The 25,319-nt window shown below is 40.0% G+C and overlaps 3 protein-coding genes across 6 annotated transcripts in view; 2 read left to right on the top strand and 1 right to left on the bottom strand.

The window, feature by feature from the left end:
• The window catches only part of hpse2 (heparanase 2), a 53,341-nt gene extending 42,584 nt beyond the window's left edge, over nucleotides 1-10,757 (top strand). Inside the window, exons 9-12 of the mRNA XM_035663970.1 lie at nucleotides 297-411; nucleotides 3,654-3,799; nucleotides 5,980-6,126; nucleotides 8,715-10,757. Coding sequence (XP_035519863.1) covers nucleotides 297-411; nucleotides 3,654-3,799; nucleotides 5,980-6,126; nucleotides 8,715-8,877 — 571 coding nt within the window. The 3' untranslated portion in view covers nucleotides 8,878-10,757. The remainder of the gene's footprint in view (nucleotides 1-296; nucleotides 412-3,653; nucleotides 3,800-5,979; nucleotides 6,127-8,714) is intronic.
• Nucleotides 10,758-14,771: 4,014 nt separating this feature from the next.
• hps1 (HPS1 biogenesis of lysosomal organelles complex 3 subunit 1) lies at nucleotides 14,772-22,620 on the top strand. 4 transcript variants are annotated; one of them, XM_035664165.1, is made up of 18 exons: nucleotides 14,772-14,975; nucleotides 16,280-16,474; nucleotides 16,589-16,723; nucleotides 17,153-17,316; nucleotides 17,402-17,510; nucleotides 18,410-18,570; nucleotides 18,697-18,799; nucleotides 18,902-18,986; nucleotides 19,085-19,140; nucleotides 19,234-19,401; nucleotides 19,577-19,756; nucleotides 20,044-20,120; nucleotides 20,214-20,351; nucleotides 20,559-20,624; nucleotides 20,810-20,954; nucleotides 21,586-21,699; nucleotides 21,820-21,902; nucleotides 21,986-22,620. In XM_035664165.1, the coding sequence occupies exons 2-18, from the start codon at nucleotides 16,358-16,360 to the stop codon at nucleotides 22,146-22,148; spliced, it is 2,064 nt and encodes a 687-aa protein (XP_035520058.1). In that variant the 5' UTR covers nucleotides 14,772-14,975; nucleotides 16,280-16,357; the 3' UTR covers nucleotides 22,149-22,620. The 4 variants fall into 4 exon arrangements, with proteins under 4 accessions (XP_035520058.1, XP_035520056.1, XP_035520060.1 ...); XM_035664163.1 differs by having other exon boundaries at nucleotides 21,983-22,620; XM_035664167.1 differs by having other exon boundaries at nucleotides 14,776-14,975; nucleotides 17,174-17,316.
• A 27-nt stretch (nucleotides 22,621-22,647) lies between these two features.
• Nucleotides 22,648-25,319, bottom strand: st3gal7 (ST3 beta-galactoside alpha-2,3-sialyltransferase 7; the record flags this gene model as incomplete). Its single annotated transcript, XM_035664168.1, is given in 7 exon segments — nucleotides 22,648-23,149; nucleotides 23,249-23,398; nucleotides 23,772-23,912; nucleotides 24,062-24,248; nucleotides 24,368-24,705; nucleotides 24,789-24,915; nucleotides 25,010-25,319. Coding segments are annotated over 7 exon segments (1,179 nt in total). The 3' UTR covers nucleotides 22,648-23,062.

Raw genomic sequence — 25,319 nt, 5'->3', positions numbered from 1 at the left:
GATTGGAGCGTTTTAATGTGTTTCACCACCACCGTAGTCTCTCTTTCACTCTTTGAAGAAGAGGAGGAAACTTAAATGAATCAGCATTGATGTATATATATATATATATATATATAGAACTGAACCAGCTGCATTAGATAACTTTAATATTTAATATAACTTTAATATTTTTTAAGAGAAAAGTATTTATTACCAATGCATTACGTATTTTATTGGCAGTATATGTCACAGTCAAACGCATCTACTGTTGGATTTCCTGATATTTTGCTTTCTGTGCGTATGTGTTCATATTCCAGGTGGGTGAACACGCTGGGTATGGCTGCTATGCAGGGGATTGATGTTGTCTTGCGTCACTCATTCTTTGACTACGGATACACGCACCTTGTGGACCAGCACTTTAACCCTTTACCTGTAAGTCTCTCAATTTCAGTTCAACAAGGGTTAGAATTGCTATTAGTTCACATTGTCAGAGCCTAAATTTACCCTTCTTCATCATAATAACAAGGATCTGACCCAAGCATTCCTATTACGCTCTGGACCTTTTCTGTAGCAGACCCAGTGCCTCGATGGCACCTCTTGCTCTTTCCCGTGGGAGCTATTAGGTGAGATGAAAGGCGTTTAGTGGTGATGAGTGGTTAGACGCGGGGGCGAAATGCCATGTAACCTTAGCCTTTTGTCAGTAGCCCAGGACAGTGTCACTGCTCCCCTCAACCCCCATCACAACTGTGTGCTTCTCTGTGCGGGACAGTCGGCCGGTGAGAGATCTGCAACCTGAGATGCTGTAGGCTTTTTGACATGTTAGTAAAAAAGCCTACAACACTGTGTGAAATGGAACTGCCCAATCCCAAGTTTCTTCGTGGTTTGGTCTGAATCATGCAGGGAGTGAAATAAAACAAGCTTGGTCCACAACATTGTCTTAATCATCTGAAATAAGTATAATAATAGTAAGTAGAATAAGTAGAACGGGGGATGTTCCTTGGTAATTTATTTCTTTTTAAGAAGGGGACATTTAAGTCTTTTCATAGTGATAAACTGATCTCATTTAGCTAGGAAAAAAATCAATTAGAAGTGTGAAGGAGTGATAAAATGCTAACATGAGCCAAGTTCATAAAAAAGATTTATTAAGTTAATAAAAAGGGTTTATATTAAGCTGAGGCAGAGTGGGGGTTGGAGGCTTACATTAAGGACGTGTATAGTAAATCATCGTTTCTACAATAAAAGAAAAATATGATGGAATCAAGGCATTAATCAAACATTTGTTATTATTCAAGATTCTTTTATTATTGGTCAGAAATATCTTCTAGAGTGAGTATTGGAAATCCCAAAATACCATTTTAACCGCAAATGTTATTGGGCTTATGAACTAATCACTTCTGCAAAACCTGACAGTATATTTTTTTGTACTAAATCCCTCATTAGATCTCTCTAGCCAGGCATGCACTTTCTTCTGCCTCTCTTCAAATATATGAGATATGAAACAATTGGGATGGCTTCATTTTTTCCTCTCTTTGTATTATTTTTCTGGGAATGATGGTCTCCCGCTAGGTTCACAAAGCTTTAAACATGGCTGGATGTCTAAAGGCTGCACTGGCCTACCTGCTGTGAGAATTCACTGCAGGGCCAACCTGTCCTCTGCATGGGAAATTTATGACCTGGCCCCTTCCACTATAGGATAACTCCCCCTTTGGTAGAATCCAGTCAAAGCCCCCCACCGCCGCCCATTGAATGACTCAACCACATCACCTTTTTCTACACTTATCCCCTCCCTTTCTCTTTCTCGCTCTTCTGTCCCAATTACCCCCTCTTTTCCTGTTTTGTTTTGTTTAAACTCCACACGTGCCTGTTGTCTCCCTCCAGAGGGAATACTTATTTATCAGATACCAAACAGGGAGATGAGGCAGTAGATTGCACTCACTAACTGCCTCTTCTCCCCATGTTTCAACCCTACGACTTTCAAACCTTCATGACTCTGCAGATTGTGCATATACTTGTGCTCATGTGTTTTTCTGTTAATTTTTAACGGCTACAGTTATCTTTTTATTTTTATATGGTTAACCCAATTAGAGCTTGCTGAAGATTGTTAACTTCTTTTTGGAGCTAGTTAAATTAAAAACACTAAAATGTTGAACTGCTGGATGCAGTGTAATAGAATAACCTCATACTTTGATCTTTGGATTCTTGGAGATTAACAGGGTCTCAACCAGGCAGTCTGACTCTCATTTGCCCTATTTAGCTAAACACTAAAGGTTAATTGTTATTCTCCTTGTTATTGTCCTCTTATTCCCTTGACTGTGCAGCTGAGCTTTGATTGGTCTCTGGTATATGGTTTTACTTTTCTGGAGTCCTTGACATATTACTGGTTTACTTGTGCCTTCTTGTAAATGCTATTTTGATTGGTTGTCAAAGTGATGGTTGTTCCTCCAATTGACGTCTGTATTTCAATAGAGTTGGGGGTGAGAAAGACAGGGAGACAGAGAGGGCAGTAAGACAGGAAAACAGGCAGACAGACAGACTGCTGATGATTTAAGACCTCAGCTGATATTTCCCAAAAAATTTCAGTATTATGTCCCGCCAATTCCTGTTCTGGTCTGGGATTTTAACACACCCATAGTTTCAAATATATGAATTTATTGATGTTTTCTTTTTCTTGAGTTTTGAAATTTAAACACAAAGCAAGAGTATAGCATCGCTTCGGCCATCTTGCACAAATAAAACTCCAGACTCATAACTGTTCTTTGTTTTATACACTATGTATTAATCATAGATCACAGTTCTTGCCATTCGTTCATCCACCCATCCCTCTGCCTGTGGCCAACACTATACAGCTCCATACTGTGCTCTGCTTCTTCGATGCCTTGGCAGCAAATTAAGTTAAAGCCTGCATGGAAAAAAGAAGCCCTTAAATGTTGCCATATGCAGGATTGCATGGGAACTTCCTGAGGAACACATGTTGTTCTGGGTCTCTTGGAGAGGTGTTGAGTCTGTGTAGTCTATAGAGTGAGACACAGTATGGTGGACCACTCAACAATGATAACAGAAAACAGCAATTCATGATGGAACATAATATTTTGTAAAAATGTCATATTTAAGACCTGTCAATTCTAAACGGGTCAGCGGTTGTTAGATACAATGTGACATGTTACATGGGACAATCAGCTCCAACTAAACATTGTGTGTGCTGACATATTTGGACTCGACATTTTTGTGGAATACGGTATATCTATTTTTTCACTCTGTCACAGACTAGCTGCTTTTCTGGTACATTCTTAATTCTCACAGTTTGGGGAACTTAATCTATCTCTACAATCACCAGGACATTTCATGGATGAATAAACAAAATGGATATTTTAGCAATATTTACTTTCAGGGGAATCTAGAATCTCTGAAAAAAAAGGGGGTAATAAAATTCCTTATTTTAAATCTACCCTTACATTTAATTAGAGTGGAGTTTGTGATGCAGTTAAACGGTTTCCCTTCTATTAGTCTTATCAGATCTTTAAAACTTCCTTTCCACACCTGCATGTTTTTGCATTGTATCTCTAAACAGCAACCAGGTGAATTCTGCCCTCAGCGTTATGATGATGAATTTAACCCATACTGTCATAAAAGTGAAGACAAATGTGTGTCTGTGTGTTGTGGTGCTGCCCTTACAGGATTACTGGTTCTCTCTGGTCTTTAAGCGTCTGGTTGGTCCAAGGGTTTTAGCTGTGCGGGTGGCTGGACTGCAGAGGAAACCACAACCAGGGCGAGTCATACGAGACAAGCTACGTATCTACGCCCATTGTACCAGCTATTACAAGTACGTGCTACAGCTGAACCACATTGCATTAGTTCATATCCTGCATTCAAACACAGCAAGAGTGTTAAATTATCCTTATATGCTATGATTTTAGTAATTTTTATCACTTAAAGCTGACAGGTGACAGAGCACACATCCTCTTAGTCTTTCAGTGATTTAGTGTAGCAATACTTTGGGAATGTCCTTGAAGATTTAGATGGAAAACAGACTGCTTAACTTTTGTACTCCCTGTGTCCTCCTGCAAACACCTGAGGCTCAGTGTCTGGTGGGGAAGAACAAAATCCCTTACCGACCCATTCAGTTTCCCATAAATAAGCAGACGGCAGACACCCGCTCATTCACAGCTCAGAGCCTATAAAACTTAACGGGTATCACTTATCAGGTGTGTGGGTTCTGTCTCCCTGCCGTCAAAGAGCCGCTGAAAGGCGTGCGAGGCCTTTATCCCATCTCGGATTGGCTGGAGGGGGGTATTTGAGGGGGAGGGGGAGGGACAATAAGGCGGTCTGTGCCGGGAGCAGATAAAGAGTGCCACCATGGCCTGTTCAAGGTTATCATTTAACCCAGGCCAGTGGCTGTCAGCACCAGGCTAGACTTACGGCCTTACTCTAGACAGGGCTCGTTTACAGGTGGAGCATCTCCTAGAAAAATAGTAGCACTACACAGATAGATGTCGATGGTTGGGCAGGAGTTGTATAACGGCATGCACGCAAATATTTGAAATAGTTTTCAACAAGTGTGCTCACTCAGCCACCTGGCATGGTGAATTTGGGAGTAAGTTCCACTCGGCATACCAATCAGCCTGGCTTCATATGATCAGACAGTGAGGCACTAAAGCAGTCCCTCTTGAATCCAATCCATCTTGCCATTATTTCTGCCACTTTGTGGTTTTGCACAGTCCGCCCTTAAGTGGACGAACTATTGTAGTCTTAGTGGTTTGACTGTACTGTGTAAGACAGCAAAGACTCTGAATGTGCTGAGGCAGTCAGTGGTTTGAAAAGTCTTTGCAGATTAGATATTTGACTTTCACTGCCCTTTTACCCCTTTTAGTGGTTTGCATGATTTTTTTTTCACTCTCCAGCGATGCTCTAACATCAAACAGCATCAACACATGTTTATGTTCCTGGTTTGGATCTCTAAGAACCTCATCATTTGAAAAAGGCCTTAGAGGTCATTATCTCTCTCTCCATCTAACCATCTGATCTATCACTTGGAGCCAAGGTCCACGTTTCTCAGAAACAAGCCTCCAAGAGTTTAACGCAGAGCCAGACACACAGCGTTCCTTTCAACAGTACATGACTTTATTTCTCTTGGTAAATATATTGAATATGGCTCACCCTGTGCGCAAAAGAACAAAGATAAACATCAAACCAAAAACCAAGATTGCTTTAAAGATATGAAATTTTAAAGATGGCAACTGGGAGAGATGTCTACCGGACCATTTAGCCAGAGCACAGCCCTGACCCTGAACACCAAGGCTGACATGTGTTATTCACTACAGCTGTCTCCTTATATCTGGACCCTTATTAGATTTTATCATGTTTGTCTTATCTGTCTCGCTTAGTTATTTACCTCTGGCCAGTATCCCTATCAGGTTGTGTCCCCAGTGCTTTGCTCTCAGGAGAGGGACTCAAACACTGTTGTCTGTGTAACTCAAGTAGTGTTGCCTGTTGCGTTCACACCCTTCATTAGACCCTGGACTATAGAGCAACAGGTTTTAATACTGGATACTGTAAAAGAGAAGCTGGTTTTGCATCAGATAGCCTTTATAGGGATGATAAATGCTTCAAAAATGAAATGTGGTTTATTATGGTTCATACTAAATATAGATGATAGGTCTTAGGCCATGATAAAGGACAACTTGCTGCGTAATGGAATTCCATTCTTGAGCAGGCTTTATCTTACTTTATTATTTTTCTGCTAGCCTTTTGATCCAGATTAGATCAAGGAGTTGTGGTTTGATCCTATTACTATATGTGATGAAAATACAGAATCAAAGACTTTCCTCTCTTTGTAGTCATCTTTAATTATAGAGAATTTTATTCAACATGCCAATGTAATATATAATCCCTATTAACAGATGTGGAGAGGAGCCTTTTTTTTCTGGTTGTGTCATGATTATTCCTTCTTAAGGTAAAGGAAAATTAATGTTATGTTTTTCATCATTTTCTTTACGGTACCAGTCATAACTATGTGAAAGGGTCCATAACAATCTACATCATCAACCTGCATCGGTCGCGAAAGAAAATTAAGTTGGCGGGGACGTTACGGAACAATACTGTCCATCAGTACCTCCTGCAACCCTACGGCACTGACGGACTCAGAGCCAAGTTAGTATCTCTCTTTCTGTCTCTCTGTCTCATACACCTGCACCTAGACACGCATGCCGGCATTGAATAATTGTTTTCTATCCAAACAACAGTGTGGACCTCATATAGAGTATCCAGTTCCTTTCATTCATGCTGATCAAACAAGACAAATGCACTGGTGAGAGACTCAGCTTACCAAAACAGCTTTCCAGTCCCGTCATTGCTTGTGTAAAAAAAACACTTTTATAATAAAAGTAAAAAACCCTAATAATAAAAACGTTGGTTGGCAGTTTTCAAAAAAAGTCAGGGATAATGAGAATTTAATGAACAACTTTATGGGTGTTCAGTTATTTGATTTTTTCCAACTGTAATGGGGTGTTAAACACTGGCCCTTCACATGCTGCAGTGAATCAATTTTAAAACAGCAGTGGGTGTTGGACTTCAGCTGTGTAAATCACACTGAGTTGGCATGTTGCATGAATACACACCACTAAATATGCAAATATACGCTTATATGCAGTAACTTCCTGTCTTTATCTATATTGTAGATAGCTTAAGACAACAAACAAAACTCAACAAAAAACAACAAATAAAAGCTAGAAAGGAATAAACCTTTTTCCTTTGTCAGTGAATAACCGTTAACTATTAAATCAGACATAATATATTGCACTGCTTTACTGAAACTTAGTTTTAAAAGGAAACATCGACTGAGCCCAGAGACTTTCACAGAGTTCCAATGTGTTTACGCCCTTTTGTTAGAATCTGTTTTTATAGCCTACAACAGATGTTTTATCAATGGATTCTTACATCCTTTTATATTTATGCCATTTTAACTCTAAATTCAGTTTGACTATGATATATTGCACTTTATGTAACAAGGTAATATAATTCATATTGCCTTACAACATCGCTTAAAATTAAAGGTTTATGCTCTGTCTCTTCCTCTCTCCTTTAAGCCCCTGGCCTGTTATTCTGACTCAGACTTAAGCCTCAAATCCTGGAATAACAGCCTAATGACCCAAGACTGTGTGTGTCTTTGTGTTATACGATACCTACATACGGCCTTAATTGAGGCTCAGGCATGATCCTTCAATAACAGCATAATGATGGAGGATGTTTTAGGTGTTAGAACAGGATTGCAAGGCAATTAATAGGAGAGTGAGCTAACGATGGGCCTTTTTTAGGCCTTAAGTGCCTTCCTTTACCACCGGCAGCGCAAGGAGACTTTTATGAAGAATTTAGCAACACCAGATGTCTATAAATTTGTCTGAGTAGTGGGACTTTTTAACGTGGGCCAACTATCGAGGTACATGCATGTTGTAGTAGAGCTTTGAGTCATTCAGAACTTGTAATTTGATATTTTATTGAATTTGAGGTTCACGTAAAAAAATATGCAGACCAGCGGCTATAATCTCTATAGTACTGTGAAATTTACAGTATAACAATAAAAAAAATGGTTACAATAAAAGCAGTACTTTAAAGTTTAAAAGAGACACTACAGTACAAAAATGGTATAAGGAAACAATTTCTTTTTTGAACATGATTTATTATGTAATATCATCATATTTATAGATAATATCTTGTAGATAGAAGAGAAACAATGCATTTTTAAATAAACTATATGTGAAATTCATATTCAAGCTGTAGTAAGTTAGGCCGGAAGGATCATAATATTTTCCTACTGTATTTAAATTTTTTTATTAATTACTATACAATCTTATTACGATAATTATCCAGCTATCTGGCCCATAATCCATTTGTAAAAGTGTGAACCCTTAACTTACAAATGCGACATGTTATAGCTTCTTTATAATAATATTTCATATTGTTTTGAATTGTTATGGCAAAACTAATAGTGAATTATAAAAGAATCAATGAATCAGCTATTAATAGCCTCTATAAAAACACAGACAGGAGGCAACTGTTTCTGTTTTATGTGAAAAGAAAATAGAGGAATGTGAAATGTTTTCCATGTTGCAACAGAGCAAGGCTGCATGGGAGCATAACAGGCTTAGGTTACGAGCATTTCTCGATTACTTAACTGTACATCTAGTTTAGTTAGTAACTAGTCTTTCCTCACAAGAACACAAAACAAAAGAAAGCTTGTTTAGTTGTACATTATTTCACTTTTACACTATGAAACGTTGTTGTTTAATATATACAGTATTATAGCAAAGGTATTTTTGGGTAACATGACAAATTAAAATTATATCAAAATAATATTTTGTAAAATTTTTCTTTGAAAACCTTATTTTAAATATTCTTATTGGTTTTAGTAGTTGATGTAGTTCGCACCACAAATGTACTTTTTCAGTGTTAAATCGAAACTGTTAGTAGAGAAATAGGTTAGGATTTTCTCTGTGAAGGATCCACTAAAAAAGTCAGGTTGCACCTCTGTGCAGTTGTGAAACTGCAATTTTGTAACAACAGCACCCCCAAGTGTCCAACTGACAGAATCATTACCCTTAAAAACTGGAGGTGCATGTAATGATCCAGTCTTGTGTTGATGTAAAAACCCTCATTAACTGCCTCATGTTTTCTCCACATATTTTTGTACAACTAGCAGTTTTATGTTGCAGTCTGCATTTCCTCTTTTCTTTTCCTTGCAGACATGTCCAGCTGAACGGGGAGAAGCTGCTCATGGTGGACAATGAGACATTCCCGGAGTTGAAGCCTAAGACATTGAGGGCTGGACGGACAATAGCCATGCCTCCCATGACCATAGGCTTTTATGTGATCAAAAACATTAACGCGTATGCCTGCCGAAGATAACATTGACCCTTCATCCCTGAGATATAGGCGTGATGCTCAGAAGTCTACCAAACCAACCCTCTGCAAGCTTGACCCAAAGCTTAAAAAACAGTGTGGCTCTTCTTTTTTCACCTTTCCAGGGACAACAGGGAGGTCAGAACACCACTTTATTTGGATTTTTGTCACTTCAGTAGAGTGGACATGTGGCTTGAATGCAGTACAATCTTCTGGTTTAACAACAGCCTCTTTGACTGTTATTTCAATTGTAATATTTAAACCACGCTACCAAATTACAAATAAACCCAGCCCTTTCCTTGTTCTCTTCTCTGGTCCAACAAAGAAAGACTTGCCCAAGACACATAAAAGGGCTGCACTGAACACTTTTAAATTCTTTACACCAGGAATTCCTCATATGCTACAAGTGATTGTTTTGTGCCAGTTGATGTTTTTTTGTAGTTACAGAAAAGTCCACATTCTTTGACTTGATTAAGCTATTTTTTTTTTTTTTTTTAGGATTGTCAAACCGAGGGTTTGTTTTCTGCCAAAAGAGTCCTTTTTTTCTAATCTTACACTGACCAAGAGTCAAAAAAGTATAAGAGGAAACTCTGAACAGGCAGCGTTTCTGAAGCATACTCAAGTCAACTTCAGTTTGATTTGATCATTTCCACAAAGAGAAAATACTGCGGTGTGTGCACGGTCATGCCTGGACTAACTAAGTGCTGTGTGTGTATGTGTGTGTGTGTATACATGTGTTTTATTGATAAAGCTACTGATGTGTCTGTCCAGTCTGTTTAAGAACATGTTTCTTCCCTTGCCGTATCAATTGGCTTAAAGGGAAAATCTGTTTCTTTTAAAGGCTATTTTTGTATGTTTTGTGTATCATTGCTTTTCTGCTGCAGGTTTTCATCAGTTAAACTGCAGAGTACGATAGCCAGGACGTGTTGCTGGTGCTGTTTTGCAGCGATGAAGAACAATGTGAACCCATCCATAACATCTGTCCTCACATAGCCTGTATCCACACAAAATCTGGGTCTTGCTTTAAAATCCGAAATTTAAAAAAAATACCATTTTTTTTATGTGTATTTGAACGTATACCTACATACCTTCAGTGTGATCTCAAGTTTTATAATCCTCTTGTGCTGCTAGGGTTTTTTTTGTACTAAATATACATTATATATTTTACATAATTTTGTACAGATTTACTGTCATATATTATTAGATAATGTATTGTACATAAAAAAGAGTGATGAAAATAAGCGATAAGCTTGATATGTTTACTTACATAAAGTATACAACTAATTTATATGATTAAATACTTTGTTTTGGGTTTCTCTCTTGTTTTGTTTTTACTTAGTTTTTATAGTTTACTGGTACAAATGCCCCAACTCTAAAGAAAAATCAAAAATAATTTAAAGAATGTTTTCATTGACTGTGTTAAGATGCAAATGTCAGAGGTGCAAACAACTTATTTGTAAGAGAAGGAATTGCCTGAAGATGGTTCATAACCTGTTTCACAATTTTCACATCATTTATGTTAATTTTATTTCATAATATTTTAATCATTTTATTTAAAAATGGGATTGTTATTCTTTATACTAAAACCACAGAGTGAGTCAAAGCGTTGCCTGGAGAGATTTGGTCATGTTGCTTATTAGGTGCTTTGAACTCATACTCACATGAATAAGAACAACGATAACATATCTTGATTCTTAACACGGTGGAAGACACAGGAGCAGATTCAGTGCCTGAACATAATAAATATAAAGAATTTTTCCTCTGAATGTGTTTATACTAAATGTAGAGATGTTCATATTTCTTCTGGAGAGCATTATTTTAATATGTAAAGTGTGCCTATATATTATTTTTTGTTAAAAAAAAGTTTACATTGATAATAAACACCTCCAAATGCCTAAGAAGTTTTATTTTTTTCTGTATATATATGTCAGGAAAATGGCAAATCCCTCATGCCACATTCTGCACTAAAGCACAGAATTCATTCCTACTCAGATTTCAGTTTGTCAACAGGTCAGTCTACATTAAACTTTGCTTGTAAACTCGCTATGCTGTGCACAAGAGAGGATCTGGGAGTAAATTCTACTTCTGTATACACAGCTAAGTCTCATCATGTGAATTAAATTGAGCAATACAACCAGACTTCACAGCAGTTCTCAGGATTTAACGGATCTGCAGAAGCACATGGTGGAAAGAAGAAGACAAAGAGATGAGAAGATATAATTTATACCTGCACAGGAGCATAAAGATGACCAGAAATACCCTCATACAGACAGAACCTATCAATAAAAACTGTCAAATTATAGCAGCAACCTTAAACAAAGTTCCCATAGCATTAGAGTTATCGTTGTTGGTGCACTCACTCACTCTTACACACACATACACATACTGTTACACTCTGTGGCCCCATATGTGGAAGCAGCTGGAGCGGGTCTTTGTAGTGGGAAAAGTGCTGTCTTGTCATTGCACGAGGCAGCTGCTGATGGGAAACATGAAGCCAGGATGGGATAAACCTCCAGACCTCAGCTTTGGCCCAGACAGGCCAAACCTGGGCCAGTCCTGGCTCAGTGTCTGTTGATGCATAGACAACTGGGATCTGCTTGGTATGATCATGTAAGAAGTTAGATGAAGGGTTAGAGCTTGTGTGCCATTTAGACAAAATGCTTGTCATTGAAGTGCCCTCAGTATCTCCCCGACAAGAATGGCACGCAAAAAAATGGCGCTGCGCTGATTTCTATAGAAAGCAAGACAGGCTTGAACTCAACTGAAGTTTCATGACAGTAAGTCATTAAACCTGGCAGCCCTTCAAGAGCTGTGATCCAAAGCATGTACCTTTAATTATATTTTTGTTTTAAGTTCCATTCATGGGAAATGGGCTTTTGCTTTTATGTAAGTAGCAGAAATGTTTGGTCTCAGAAATGAAATTCAGGAACAATCTCCTTTCACATGTGGTTCATTTCAAACAGGCCGACATTGTTGACATGTAAGAATCAAACCAGACTCGTTAACACCTGGTCCATTTTAATTGGGGCTTTTATGAAGAGAAAAATATTATTCATTATACAAAGCCATATATATATATATATAATGTGCATATGTGTATATATAATGTGCACATTTAGAAGAATATACAGAACTGCTTTGTTTTTAAAGCACATGCAAACCTGGTAAACAGCGAGAGAGCAGACATGCTAAAGTACAGAAAGATAAGTAACTTAGATTGATCCTGATCTAAACTGTAACTTACTCAAAATCAAAAGTATGTTTGTTGAATAAGTACCTCTGACCTGTGAGTGATGGGTGAACAATAACTGACCAAAGCAGTATTGAACAATGAGGCCTTAGTGAACTTCCTGACATTCAGACCAGGATCTTATCAAGCCAATCCATGGACATGGTTTTGTTTGGCAAAATGTTGCTTTACATAAACCTGTACCTTGTGATAACAACTGCTCAGCGTCACTTCCTCTGACAAAATCTAATTGTGTTGTGATTTAGGAGGACTACGCCGTGTCTGGCCACTTCTGCGTGACAGTGCCTCCTTAGTGGAGGTAACTGTTACCCAGGCCTGCCTAACACTGTTTATACTCAGTGATCCATTTTGAGACATGCAAGGCCCCCTTCTGCCCTGTTAGCATACACTGAGGATTTCATGATGTTTACTCTGTATATACAGGAGTCAGCTTAAATAAGACTTCCATGAATGCCGGATCCCCAGAAAACTGATGGACTAGATTAGACTTTGGCCCACAAAGTAGAACTCTTGGCATTTTGGACCATTTTGACCCAAGCAAGGTTAATAAAACATAAATATTTACGTTACTATGAGGTTCTTTGCTCTGCTCAGAAGCCAAGCATACAATCTGTGCTGAATATTATGATAGGCCTACAACACAGATTTGCTGTAGCCATCAAAACATTCTCTGAGAAACAGCCTGGTGTTTAGTGAGTGTGTGTTTGTGTATATGCAGTATATATGTAATGTAAGTTGTTCACTTGATGAAAAATCTGTAATATTTATAGTCTATCGGAACAAATACGGGAAGCTACTTAATATTGAATTAATTGTTAAATGTGAATTTCTTATGTCTCTGATATAATAATAATGCTGTTTGTTGTGTTTAGCTTTGTTTACTTGAAAAACACCAGATCTATCTATCTATCTATTTCATAACTTCTCATAACTTGTTGCCCAGGTTTAGAGGTGCTCACAAGAGGGTTGCTTCTATGTGGGTACAAGTCACTCTGAGAGGAAGGCTCTAACTGCTGTGTGCGTTTACGCACCAAACAGCATAGAGTATCCGGCCTTCTGGGTGGTGTCCTGGAAATGATTCTGTCTCAGGAGTCTATACGTCTACTGGGAGACTTCCAAGCTCACATGGGCAATAATGGAGAAACTTGGATGGGGCTGACTGGGAGGAATGGTCTGCCTGATCTGAACTGGAGTGGTGTTTTGTTATTGGACTTCTGGTCGTGGATTGGACATAACAACCATTGTTACCCGGTAATGTTGTTACCCTGAGATGCGGAATAGGCTGTCTTGGCTGTAATGCCTCTTCAGTGTCCCACTAAAGTCGGGGACAGTAGTTCTTATTTTCAAAAAGGAGCCAGAGGTGCATTGCTTAGCCTCCCCGGAATAGTTTATTTCATGGTGCTGGAAAGAAGAATCCAACTGATCCGCAGATTCAGGAGTAGCAATGCAGGTTCTGTCCTGGCTGTGGAACAGTGGACCAGCTCTTTACCTTTGCAGGGTTGTTGAAGCGGTCATGGGAGTTTGCCCATCCAGTCTACATATGTTTTGTAGACATGGAGGAGGCTTACGACCATGTCCCCTAGGGAATCCTGTGGGGCTGTGTGCTGGGGTATGGGTCAGTGCTATGAGCCATCCCATCCTTGCATAACTGAAGTGAGAGCTGTGTCCTTATTCTCATCACAAAGTCAAATAAGTTTTCAGTGACTGTTGGACTCCAAGATTGCCCCATGTCACTTTTGCTTTTGTGATATTGGTGGACAGGATCTCAGAAGTGAGGAGAGTGTCCAGTTTGGAGACCTCAGAATTGTGTTTTTTGCAGACGATGTGGCCCTTTTGACTTCATCAGACCTTTGTGGTTTGCAGCTGAGTGTGAAGTGGCCTCTGCTGGAAAATTATGGAGTGGCTGTTCCAAGTGAATGATTTTAAGTAGCCTATCTAAAAGATACCGCCGTTTCTTCATTTCAAAAGGAACCAGGTGAGGTAGTTCGGGTATCTGATGCCTCCTGGGTGCATACCTTTTGGAGTCTTCCAGGCCCGTCCAACTGGGAGGAGACCCTGAGATAGATCCTGAACTCGCTGGAGGGATCATGTATCTCTGGTTGAAACACCTCAGGATCCCCCGAGTCGAAGCTGACAAACATTGCTCGTGAGAGCCACCACGACCTCACCCCGGATAAATGGAAGATAATAGATTGATGGATCAAAACTCCTTATCAATCAGAACTGTATTTAATATTTAATTAAATTAGAGGTTTATGTAAAAATATCCTTTCCACAGGCCTTACTCTCTCTATTATGTATTTCTGTATTGTTTCTCTGTATAATATAATTACTACAAAATATATTATTAATATAAATATTTAAATATCAGCACTAGTGCACAGTGCTGTGTTTTTTTTGTGTACTTTTCCTACAACTTTTACTAAAAGATTACTTTATTAAGCTTATTTTCTTAGAGAGCACTACACTAACTAAGCTGCATTCCACAAATACCAAACTATTGTCTACAGCACAGCCTCTCGGTCATGCGCCCTACTTTAACCACCAGCACATGACTTTCTCCTGCCTCACTGATCACCAGGCTCCTCGAGGGACAGCCCATTGACAAGAACCAGCCACTTATCCAGGAGCAGTCTTACAGAAGGATCCTCAACAGCTTGACGTCTCTATCTGTTTTCAGATCAGCACAAAGCTTCCTGCTGCAAAGCCCCGCTGATGTCACATGACTCGGCGGCTGTGTTGCGGAAGGAAAGCTGCTGGATTGAGAGAGCAGCAGCGAGAAACAACCGAGGAGAGGCTGCAGGTTTGGGCAGCAGAGACAGAGATGCTGGAATCATCCGGCGCAGGAAACACTGTGAGTTTTTACTTGTTGTAAAATAACCTATAAATGTTGCGTTCATGGACAGTCAGGAGCCTATGCATGGGGGAAATTGAAAGTTTGGTAAGGGGAAATAACTTCAGGCTGTAGGTAAAACGCGGGGTATAGTTTACGGATCGGATTTGTTGAGCTTTGGAATGAACTGAAACATGTAGAGTTATAGATTGTTAATGTTAGAGTATGGGTTAACATGGGCTGTGTGTCTGGCTGCACAGGTGGCCTTTAGTTTGTAGACACAAGAAACAGCTGATATCAAATGATCAGAACTGGGTTCATTTCAACAGTCACTACATGATGGTTGATAATATTAAGGAAGTGTTGAAATCACATTTTTCTGCCTGTCTGTGATGGTGAAACTTGATCAAAAACATTTCACAATTTGTATTTCCTGATGATGATTGTATGTCAATATAAAGAGTTGCAAAGAACTGAATCTAAAAGCCTCAGATATGCCAAGATTAACACTAAATGAAGGACTCTATCCAGATGCAGAGTTTTTTTTTGAGTAAGCCGATTTCAGGGGGCGATAAGTTTACAAAGCCCAGTCATGCATTTATCAACAGATTAAGGCTGATCTCTAAAGATGACCGTACCACACGGTTATCATCAGTCATCAGCTCATTTTTTAAATCTTTTCTTGAGGACAATGAGAATATATCTGGCAATTGCAAATCATCTTCTGCAAATGGGAGTACAGAGAGCTCTTAAATCTCCTTTGACTGATGGTGTTCTGGCATCTCTGACTGTTGGCATTTTTGGCCTCGCTTTCATTTGTATCTGTGCTCTCACCAGAGGCTGTCACTGATAAAATATCTGCTCCTGGAGACTGTTTATTTTAGGCCAAAAGACAGCAGTGTGGGAAAAACCTTCCCCATGCTTTCAGTTTCTCCAGTGTCTAATGCTCCTATGTGAGGACAATATTCCACTGATTCAGTGAAAATAAACTCATGGCTAATTATTTGTGTTTACATTAAATTAATGATGATATAAAGAGGCAGGTAGGATTGTTTTGATTCCTTCAAAGAAATATCTCTGGTGGAATATTCAATATGAAAATACACTGGCTGTGAAATATACTGAAAATCAGATAGATATTCACCTTGACCTGAATGCCATGTTAAATGATAAATCAAATTGTTAAATGTGTAACTAGTAATGTGTAATCTTACATGTCGCAGCTGTAAAATAGTAACATGCCAGACCTCTGTGCTTTATAAAATCCCTCCCCAGCCTCTTTTCTCTGTCTGTTTCCTCAATATTTTAAACCTATTTCTTTACAGCATAATGCATGTGGAGTGGTTGGAGTAAAATAGGACACTACAGTGAAGCAGGACAGGAGTTGTGCGTCTGTGGTCCAGATGAAGTGCTTGCTGATAGCTAGTGAGAGCGCAGAGGTCCTCTTCCACTGGACTGACCCCGAATTTCAGCAGAATATCCAGGAGCAGTATGGGGCTTCTCAAGAGGAGGGCCAGGGGGTAAGAAGGAAGAAACTCAAGAGATGAACTCTGCACATGCTTTTTAACTGACTTCCTGTAGCTGTCAAAATAACTCTTCATTTCTAACCTTTTTCTCTTGGTTTTAATGTTTAGCTTCCAGCTTTTGAGGACAGCATCAGCACCCTGTTTGCCCCCATCATCATCTCCTGTAGCACCATGGTGGACAGGCTGGGTGACAACTACACCTCTTTCACCACAGAAAACAACCATATCTACGTCCTACACCAGGTAGTGCCCATCTGCCAAAATAAAAGCACAAATCCCCAGATTAGCTCTCTTCATGATGATAAAAAAAAATTTTTGACACAAAAGATAAAAAGGATGGGATTTTATTTTCTATCTCTTTTGATCCTGTTTTGAAATGCCTTCACATATACAGATTCCTGCATTCTTGAACTTCCCTTTGCTAACATCAATAGCACTGTGATCTAAATGCAGGCCTCTCTTACAGTGAAGCGTCATGTTTGTCATGTGAGTCTTGTTAAGGAATCAAACCAAGCTTTGTCCTCATGCAGCGCATGGTACAAATATCAAATCCGAACAGTTATTTAAGGTCTTTTCAATGTCAAGAGCCTCTTAGATCTTTCCTGTGCAGATATTCATTCCCTAGTGAATAGTTTTAACCATCTTCCTCTCCACTTTATTCACGCTAATTAGGTCATTTTGTATCCTCCTCAGTTCGATGAGTGTCTCTACATCGCTGTGAATGGAGATGGCGAGGAGGGAGAGGATGATCTGAGGAGGAAGATCTATGTGATGAAGAAGATGATTGAGGTCATGTTTGGCATGGTCACCCTCAGCAGTAACCTCCTCAGGAAAGAGTAAGACATTTTGTGCTTCCGCTTGATGCTGCACGGTTTTAAGGTGGCGTCCGGTTGATAAATGAACCGTGCTTTTTGTCACCAGGCTGCGTCCTCAGGACACGGACCAAAGGGCGAGGCTGTGGAAGCATCTCCAGAGCCTGCTAGAGACCTACAGCCACCTCCGAGAGAATGACCAGAGCTTCTTAGTGGAGGTGCAGTGCATCACTGCTTTATACAGCAGGCCTTAAATGCTTTTTTTAGCAGCACAATTTCCTTCTTGTTTTGTTGGTTCGGACAATTTAGGTATAGATTCTGCAAAATGTTCACTCAGCAGCTTGATTGTTGATACCAAACATAGCTTTACAGTGGAGTGCAGACTTTTTCCACCTTGATACAGATTCAAGCTGATATATTTGTCCCCATAGGATTCCTGTATGCAATAAAGCAAAGCCAGAGTTTTATTGAGCTGTCAGTGTGTTATGATAATGCACAAACTACCATTGTTTGTTTGTTGTTTCATGATGTGTCTGTGAGTTATTGAGTTATTATATATATATATTTGAAGTGTCTTTTGGATTTTGATTCACATCACGTTAGTGAAGCCCTGACAATCTATGGTGCATTGCTACATCATATCTAGGACCATTTTAACCACTAGATGGCAGAAACAGCCAGAAGGCCAATGGTCTTACTGTTAAAAGCCTCCCTTTCATTGGGTGTTTATGTTAGTAATTCTGCTACCTATGATTTTTAACATACGTGTGTTGAACTGCATGTGTGTTAAAGGTCTCTCATATAGTCTTGACATTTAAGTTGGTATCCTAAAGAAGCAGACATGGGCCTATTTTTAAGGCATTTCTCTGGATTATTCAAACTCTTAACAGAACACCTCACTTTTTCTAACCCCTTTAAGGGGAGGTAGTCATTTTAATGTTCCATTAATGAATCATACCCCTTCAGCTATCCTTCAGTCCTCTTTCTCATTTTGGACACTAGTCAATTCATAGTCTGAAACATTTAAGTACAAACGTTTAAGTACAAATGCTAGGATGCCCAATGGTTAAAAAGTCATTATCACCCACGCTCTCATGTGGTCCCCTCCCTCTCTCAGGCAGTGGAGAGGCTGATCCACCCCACACTGTGTGAGCAGTGCATCGAATTCCTGGAGCGCCGTTTGGTTCAGCAGCTCAACAGCAGTGTAGAGAGAGCAGGAGAGGAGGTGTTGCACGCCTTCATCCTGGTTCACACCAAACTGCTCGCCTTCTACTCCAGGTTCAGATGTTTCATTAAACTCATTTTTATCCCACAACTTGCTCTATTTCTTTGCTTCTAAGTCAGTGAAGAAGCTTTATTTAAATTCATTGAAGATTTTCTTCATTTCTCCTCCGTTCATTCTAGCCGCAATGCAAGCACGCTCCCCACCTCAGACCTCCTGGCCCTCATCATCATGGCACAGAATATGTATCCTAGCAACGTAGACCTGGAAGACTCAGGTCCTGAGGTAGAACATGCTGACAGCCGCTCACACAGCACCACCACAGAATGCTGTCCTGGTTTCTAATTGTTTATTGTCTCTTTCTGTGCGTATTGTGTGTCTGTGAAGGATGTTGAGAGTACATCCGGCTCTGGTCCTGAAAGTTTTTACACCCCAGAGCCCTCCCCTACAGACAGAGACTCAAGCAGCTCAGGTGGGTTTTGTATTGAGCTCCTATCTCCTTCTCCATAGCAATATGACAATTTCTAAACAACAATATGTTGGATGTTGTCTTCATTTTTGTGTCACCAGACAAGCCAGTGAGGGGAAGTACTCCTGTGTTTGAGTTTGTGGACCCAGACATCCAGGTGAGAGTATATTTCAGTGTCTATTTCTTTGCAAAATAAACTGATTTGGTTGGAATGAAACCTCTCGACTAGATAAAATAACAATGTCTTCAGATGGCAGAAGACAGCTTGCGGACTCTGGAGGTTCCTCCACCTGACCCTTCAACCCCTCGCAGAGTCTTCTTAGAGGTCTCACTCAAAGAAGGGCTGTATCCCATGATGCCTCACTCCATGTACTGTCTGCCACTGTGGCCTGGCATCACACTGGTGCTGCTAACTAAGGTTTGTCATTTCCTCCCTACCTCCCATTGTCAGTCTTAACATGTTGTTTTGTAGCCAGCAGGGGGCACACGGGTGGGACATTTATCAGGATGTATTTAACTACAATTTTATGCAGCGTTGAAAAACATATTTGCTTTCTTGTTGAATCACGTAAGCATCTATATTTTTCTCTTAGATTCCCACCAGTGCAGTGGCCATGTCGGTGTATAAGTTTTTGGAGGCCTTTGCCAAGCTGGAAAAGCGTTTAAGTGAAGGCCAAGAAGGTTCTGCTGCTACTAGAGGACCGCCGACTATACACGACATCCGCAGTAAACTGGATAAATTCATTAAAGCCCTGGGGCCCAGTGAAATACAGGTTTGTGTTTTTATGTGTGTTCTATATCAACATCCTTTTTCATGGCAGAGTACCTTCCTGAAAGAATGATACTGTATTATAATATAAAATCTTTTGCTGGAAGATTTGTTTTGTTACCACCACATGAACCTCAACTAGTTAATCCAGTAAAAGAGAAGCACCTCATAGAAATAATTACTTGGCCAAAATGCTCAGTTTTTGTCTGACTAATCATATGAAAATATTTTTAGTGTTTGGACCTGGACAAATAACAAAAATCTGCTTCTGTGCTTTCATTTTCTATCCAGTCTGCACAGTTACAGAATGTCTGGACAGAGTTCAAGAACCGAGCCTTCACCAGAGGAGGACCTGGGTTCAATAAAGAGTAAGTCTGCTGCCGCACTCTGCTGGCCAAAATGCGTCATAGCAAAGCGCTTGGACGGCCTTTTGAATGATTACACTGATGTTTTTGTTTTAGTCTTATCCCGTGGTGTAAGCATATGAAGACCCAGCTGTGTGGAATATACCGACAGTGTTTTCTTATTGACTCTGGACTGGCCGACATTCCTCAACGTCTCTCCCCCAGTCTGCAGGAACGAGCCCAGACTATGGTGCAGTGCGTATCATTCAGCTGACTTACTAACACTACTTTTTACTTATTTGTAAATTTTCAAATCTCAATCAGTTGAATTCCTTTTTTAGGACATACAAACCAAGCAAGATAGTGCCCTTAATTGTTCATATCTTCTTTCTTTTTCTGTCTTTTTTTTTGTCAATGCCTTTCTGATCTACCCTTTCCTGTCAATCTCTCTGTCTCTCCCAGAGAGAAACTGATGGACTGGAAGGACTTCCTGTTGGTGAAAAGCAAGAGGAATATCACCATGGTGTCATATCCTGTCAGCAAAATGATTTTACTCACTGTGATGCCATGTTGTCTCTGATCTAAATTAGTAATATTTCTGGAAGTGCATGCATATTTTATGGCTTTTATCAACATGCAAATGACTAGAAATCTTTTTGAAATATAACACACTGTTATCCTGAGTGTATTGACCTTGACCTAATTAATCTCACTTACCTGGAGGATTTCCCAGGCCTCATCCATTTTATCTGTGTGGACCGATCCACTGGCCAAATGATTGCGCCGTCGCTCAACATCACGGAACGCACCACGTCTGAGCTGGGGAAGGGACCAGTGGCTCAGTTCATCAAAAGCAAGGTCAATCATACTAGAAGTGCAATTACTGTGCCATTAACTTGCTGATTGATGGGTCAAGAGGGCACCAGGAACTGTTCATCTTATCAAGTAATTTAAGATTCATTTTAATCTATTGCTGCTTTCAGCAATAGAACCAGTCAGATTTAATAGTTTAATGCTCTTGGTTAGGGTTCAACATATTGTCAGGATGACCAAATACAAGACTAAATTTGTTTTCTTAAAGGAATAGTTCAATATTTTGGGAAATATGCCTATTTCTTTTCTTTTCTTAAAGGTAATGAGAAGGTTGTTACCACTCTCCCTTCTGTGCGCTAAATATGTAGTGGGAGCCAACAGCCTGTTAGTTTAGCTTAGCATAAAGCCTGGAAATGGGGAAGCAGTTGCCAGGCAATCTGGACTCGTCGTTTTTTTTTCCCACATTTCTTAACATGCATACAATGAGCAGCCGGACTCGCTGCTATTCCTTTCCTTCTTTTTTCAGTCTTTGTGCTATGCTAAACAAACAGTCTCTAGCTTTATATTTCCTATACAAATATCGTAGAACTGAGAAATGAGCATATTTCCCCAAAATTGAACTGTTCCTATAGTATACTCACTTAAATGAATTTCTCTTCACTAATCCATACTGAAGGTGTGGAATCTGGTCAGCACAACACGACGCTATCTCCAGAAGGGTTATTCCACTGTCACATTGCGCGATGGAGACTTCTACTTCTGCTACTTCCTCTGGTTTGAAAATGAAACAGTAAGTTGCTGGTTTGTCGTTATTTAGTATCCAGTAATAAAAATAAATCAATTTAGTACTCTGGCATACTATACAAGTTTTAAAACAGCATCTTATAATGCCTTATATCTGATTAATCAGGGCTACAAGTTAGAGGCAGGGGACATACCCATCCTGCCTGATGACTCTGCCCCAATTGGGATGCTTGCCTGGGACTACTACAGGTAAACAACTGTGGATGACAAAAATAGATGTGATTAATCTAAAAGAGAGTGCTGCTGACTATAGAATGTAATTTGTCCAGCAGGAAGCTGCTGCGGTACTACAGTAAGAATCACCAGGGTGAGGTGGTGAAGTGCTACGAGCTGCTGACGGTTCACCTGGGGGTCATCCCCACTGAGATCATCCTCCAGCACTGCAGACAGCTGGCGAGCAAACTGTGGGAGCCTTCGCGCAATCCACTGCTGTAGACTCACCCACACACTTGAACTGAGTAACAATAACCAACGTAAACATTCATTGTATTTCCATGAACTGAAAAAAAACAAAAACATATCCATAGATATATAATGTGTCCAGTGCCTGTGTTTCATGTTACCACCATTTTCATTGAGTATGAGGTTATTTATCCTGTGATAAGTTAACCTAAAATTATTTATTAGAAGCACTTACATTTATGATTAGCACAATCCAACACCATTGTGCACTGGTATGTGTCTTATATGAAGCATATTGACAATATCTTTAATTTTTTTAATAAATTGTAATATATTTTTGAAATAATTTTTGAACTGTTTCCTATTTATTAGTAATACTATATGTTTTTTCACATTTAAAAATTTGCAGCTGATAGATTTTTATAAATGCAGATACTGTCCATTTTCCTTTACTCCTGCTAGATGCTCATGAGCGAATTTGTATGAATAAAACATGCAACAGTAATTACTGTATGTCTCTCTTTAATATAGATATTTTTACAATAAGTATCAGTAGTCTCACATTCACTCGTTTGAGTTGTTGTAAACAGAATTGAAATAGCACTATTTGAACCACTCACCATTGCATTCATTTTACAAAGCTAATCGTTGAGCGAGTTACTATGTGTGATGGCACAATTATTCATCCATATGACTAATAACAGCTGCTGATTTAATAAAATAATTTAAATTGGATATGTATAGGTTAGATTTTACAATCATGAGCTTGTTTAACCTTTAGAGTTAAATCAGTCAACCCTGGACACACTGGTGAGCATTTTAAAGGTCATTCCACGCTGTGTAGGATTCTTCCAGCCGGGGACAGTTATAAATGACCCCATACCAGCTCACAGTGAGAGGGAGGGGTGGTGGAGTTCAGTATATTATCAGTCCTTTCCCCCGCGGACTCACAGAGCTCCTGTGAGGTCAGTCACAGCTCCTGAAGCCACCAGGTCTCTCAAAAAGAGTTTCTCAGCACTGACGTCATGCACCACCTAAATGGAAATAAAAATGAGCCATAAATACATCACTGGAGTCCAAACAGGAGGCTCATGAGTCTTAAAATGTGTACCACTGTTTCAATCCAAACCTACCTGAGACTTCATTGCGCTCATGCGTATGGCCTCATAGTAGTGAAGCCTGGCCTCGGGGTGCTGCATATCGTACCCAAACCCTGCCAGGCTCACCTGGTCACACAGCTGTAAAGCCATCACCACTGCACTGGCACCTAGTGTTGGCAGCATCTACTTGAGGAGAGAAAATACTCTTGATCCATTTCTTCCAGCAGTATATTCTTTAAGAAATATCCAACATAACATCATTAATCGCTTATAAAGGGCAGTGGGTAATAAAATCAGCATGTGAGCATCTTGAATTAAAGGTTATGTTTTCATCTTTCACTCTCTTAATTGCTAGCAAAGTCAATACATGTGTCAGTCTGGTATGTCCATATATTATTCAGGACAGGTTAGGCTTCACAGACGTGTTATAGTATCCTTTTTTCTTTTTACATGCAGCCTTGTTTGAAAGCATACAACAACACATGAACGGAATATGAAAGTGTATCACAACTTGTGAACAGGGAATTAAATATAGAATATGCATGTTAGAACTCACATTTCCCTGTTTCTGAGTATATTTTTGTAGGGCCTGTCCTGTCTTGTGAATAATCTCCGGGTGGAGGATCCTGAAGTTCTCCGGCCTCAGGGGAATCTCATCCACCACCTCCCTCCAGAACCATAATTTGGACCAGAAGCTCTTTGGAAAAACAACACAAAAGGGTGTACAGCATGTGAGGCTGTGAGTGTGATGATGTGATTGAAGCGTGGCTGCATGAGATGCAGTGACACTGTGGCTTATGTAATACACCATTTCTGTGTCCTATGGGTCCTGTGTTGTCGACTTACCAGACGCTGTTTGGTGATGACAGCAGTGAGCCAGTCCAGGTCCAGGCTCTTAAAGACCACCAGAGCAACCATGGTGGTCTTTTTGTACTCGTTTGCGGAGTGAGGCGCTGCCTCTGGGTAAATCAGACGGATGGTGGTGTGGGAACCAGCATCTTTCTCAAAGCCAGGAACTGGAGCATTATTCAGCCTGGTAACAGAGATAAGAAATACAGAGATAAAAAATCTCTGAAATTGATTACTTTTTTTTTTTAATGCAATATTTTCTTCATGTGTTTTTCCCAATCTGCCTGACACTGCCACACATACCTGATAATGATGTCATACTGATCTATATGGGATCCAAGATGGCTCCCATGAAGAACCCCTCCGTTTCCCACCACCACACATCGCCTGCATCTGCCTTCGCCTCTTAGTGATGGAGGCAGGCCAGGCTGAGGCAGGGAGGCAAGAGCCAGGGCCAGATGCTCTTCACTGCCCTGGAGTCCCAGAGGAGGGGACAGATCCCAGGGCACATGCCTGTTTTGCTGCACAAACACGGGGATGTCTAGGAGGCCTGCAGAACAGGACAGGGGCTTGAGGTGGTTCAGACACCAATGAGGCAGACAGGGCCCTGACAGAAGGGAGGCTGACCTATTTAGTAAGACCTAAAGATATGGGCGAACGTAGAGAGAAGCGTGGTTAGAGTGAAGAAATGATCCAAAATGATTTCTAAGGTGTGTATCCATACCACATCTTTGGGATATTGGTAGTCATCGCTATGAGTTGCCACTTTATCCAAGGGTAAGTAGGCAGGGATCAAAATAGCTGAGTAGCATCCGATCAGCAGCACCAGACTGAAGGCAAGGTTCTCACTCCTGTACAGCGGAGAAAAAGGACAACAGAACTTGCTTCATAGCATAAAATAACAGCTCCACCAAATAAATATAGTACTTCCAGAGAGTAATGTACCTGCTGAGGAAAAATTCCCTGGACTCAGTCTTTGTGAGCGCTCGCTGTCTGTGAAAGTCAGGCGTTGGCGTTGCCTCCTCCGCAGCCTCGGGCAGCAGTGGAGAGCCATCGTCTGGGTCCTCTACACTCAAGTGATTCATTATCACCATGGTACCTGTTCTTCTAACTAAGACACACACACATTACTGCTTCTCTTTATAGCAAAGACTAACTTTCTTAATAACAACATGAACACATGATCCACAGTACCATGTTACCATTTCACAACCAAAGGTGAACAAACTCTGTCTTTTGAAATTGTTTCTAAACA

The sequence above is a fragment of the Morone saxatilis genome, unplaced genomic scaffold, assembly GCF_004916995.1.
Source record: "Morone saxatilis isolate NCDOM2014 unplaced genomic scaffold, NCSU_SB_2.0 Contig19, whole genome shotgun sequence".
Classification (NCBI taxonomy): domain Eukaryota; kingdom Metazoa; phylum Chordata; class Actinopteri; family Moronidae; genus Morone; species Morone saxatilis.
This window is presented reverse-complemented; position numbering and strand designations above follow the sequence as displayed.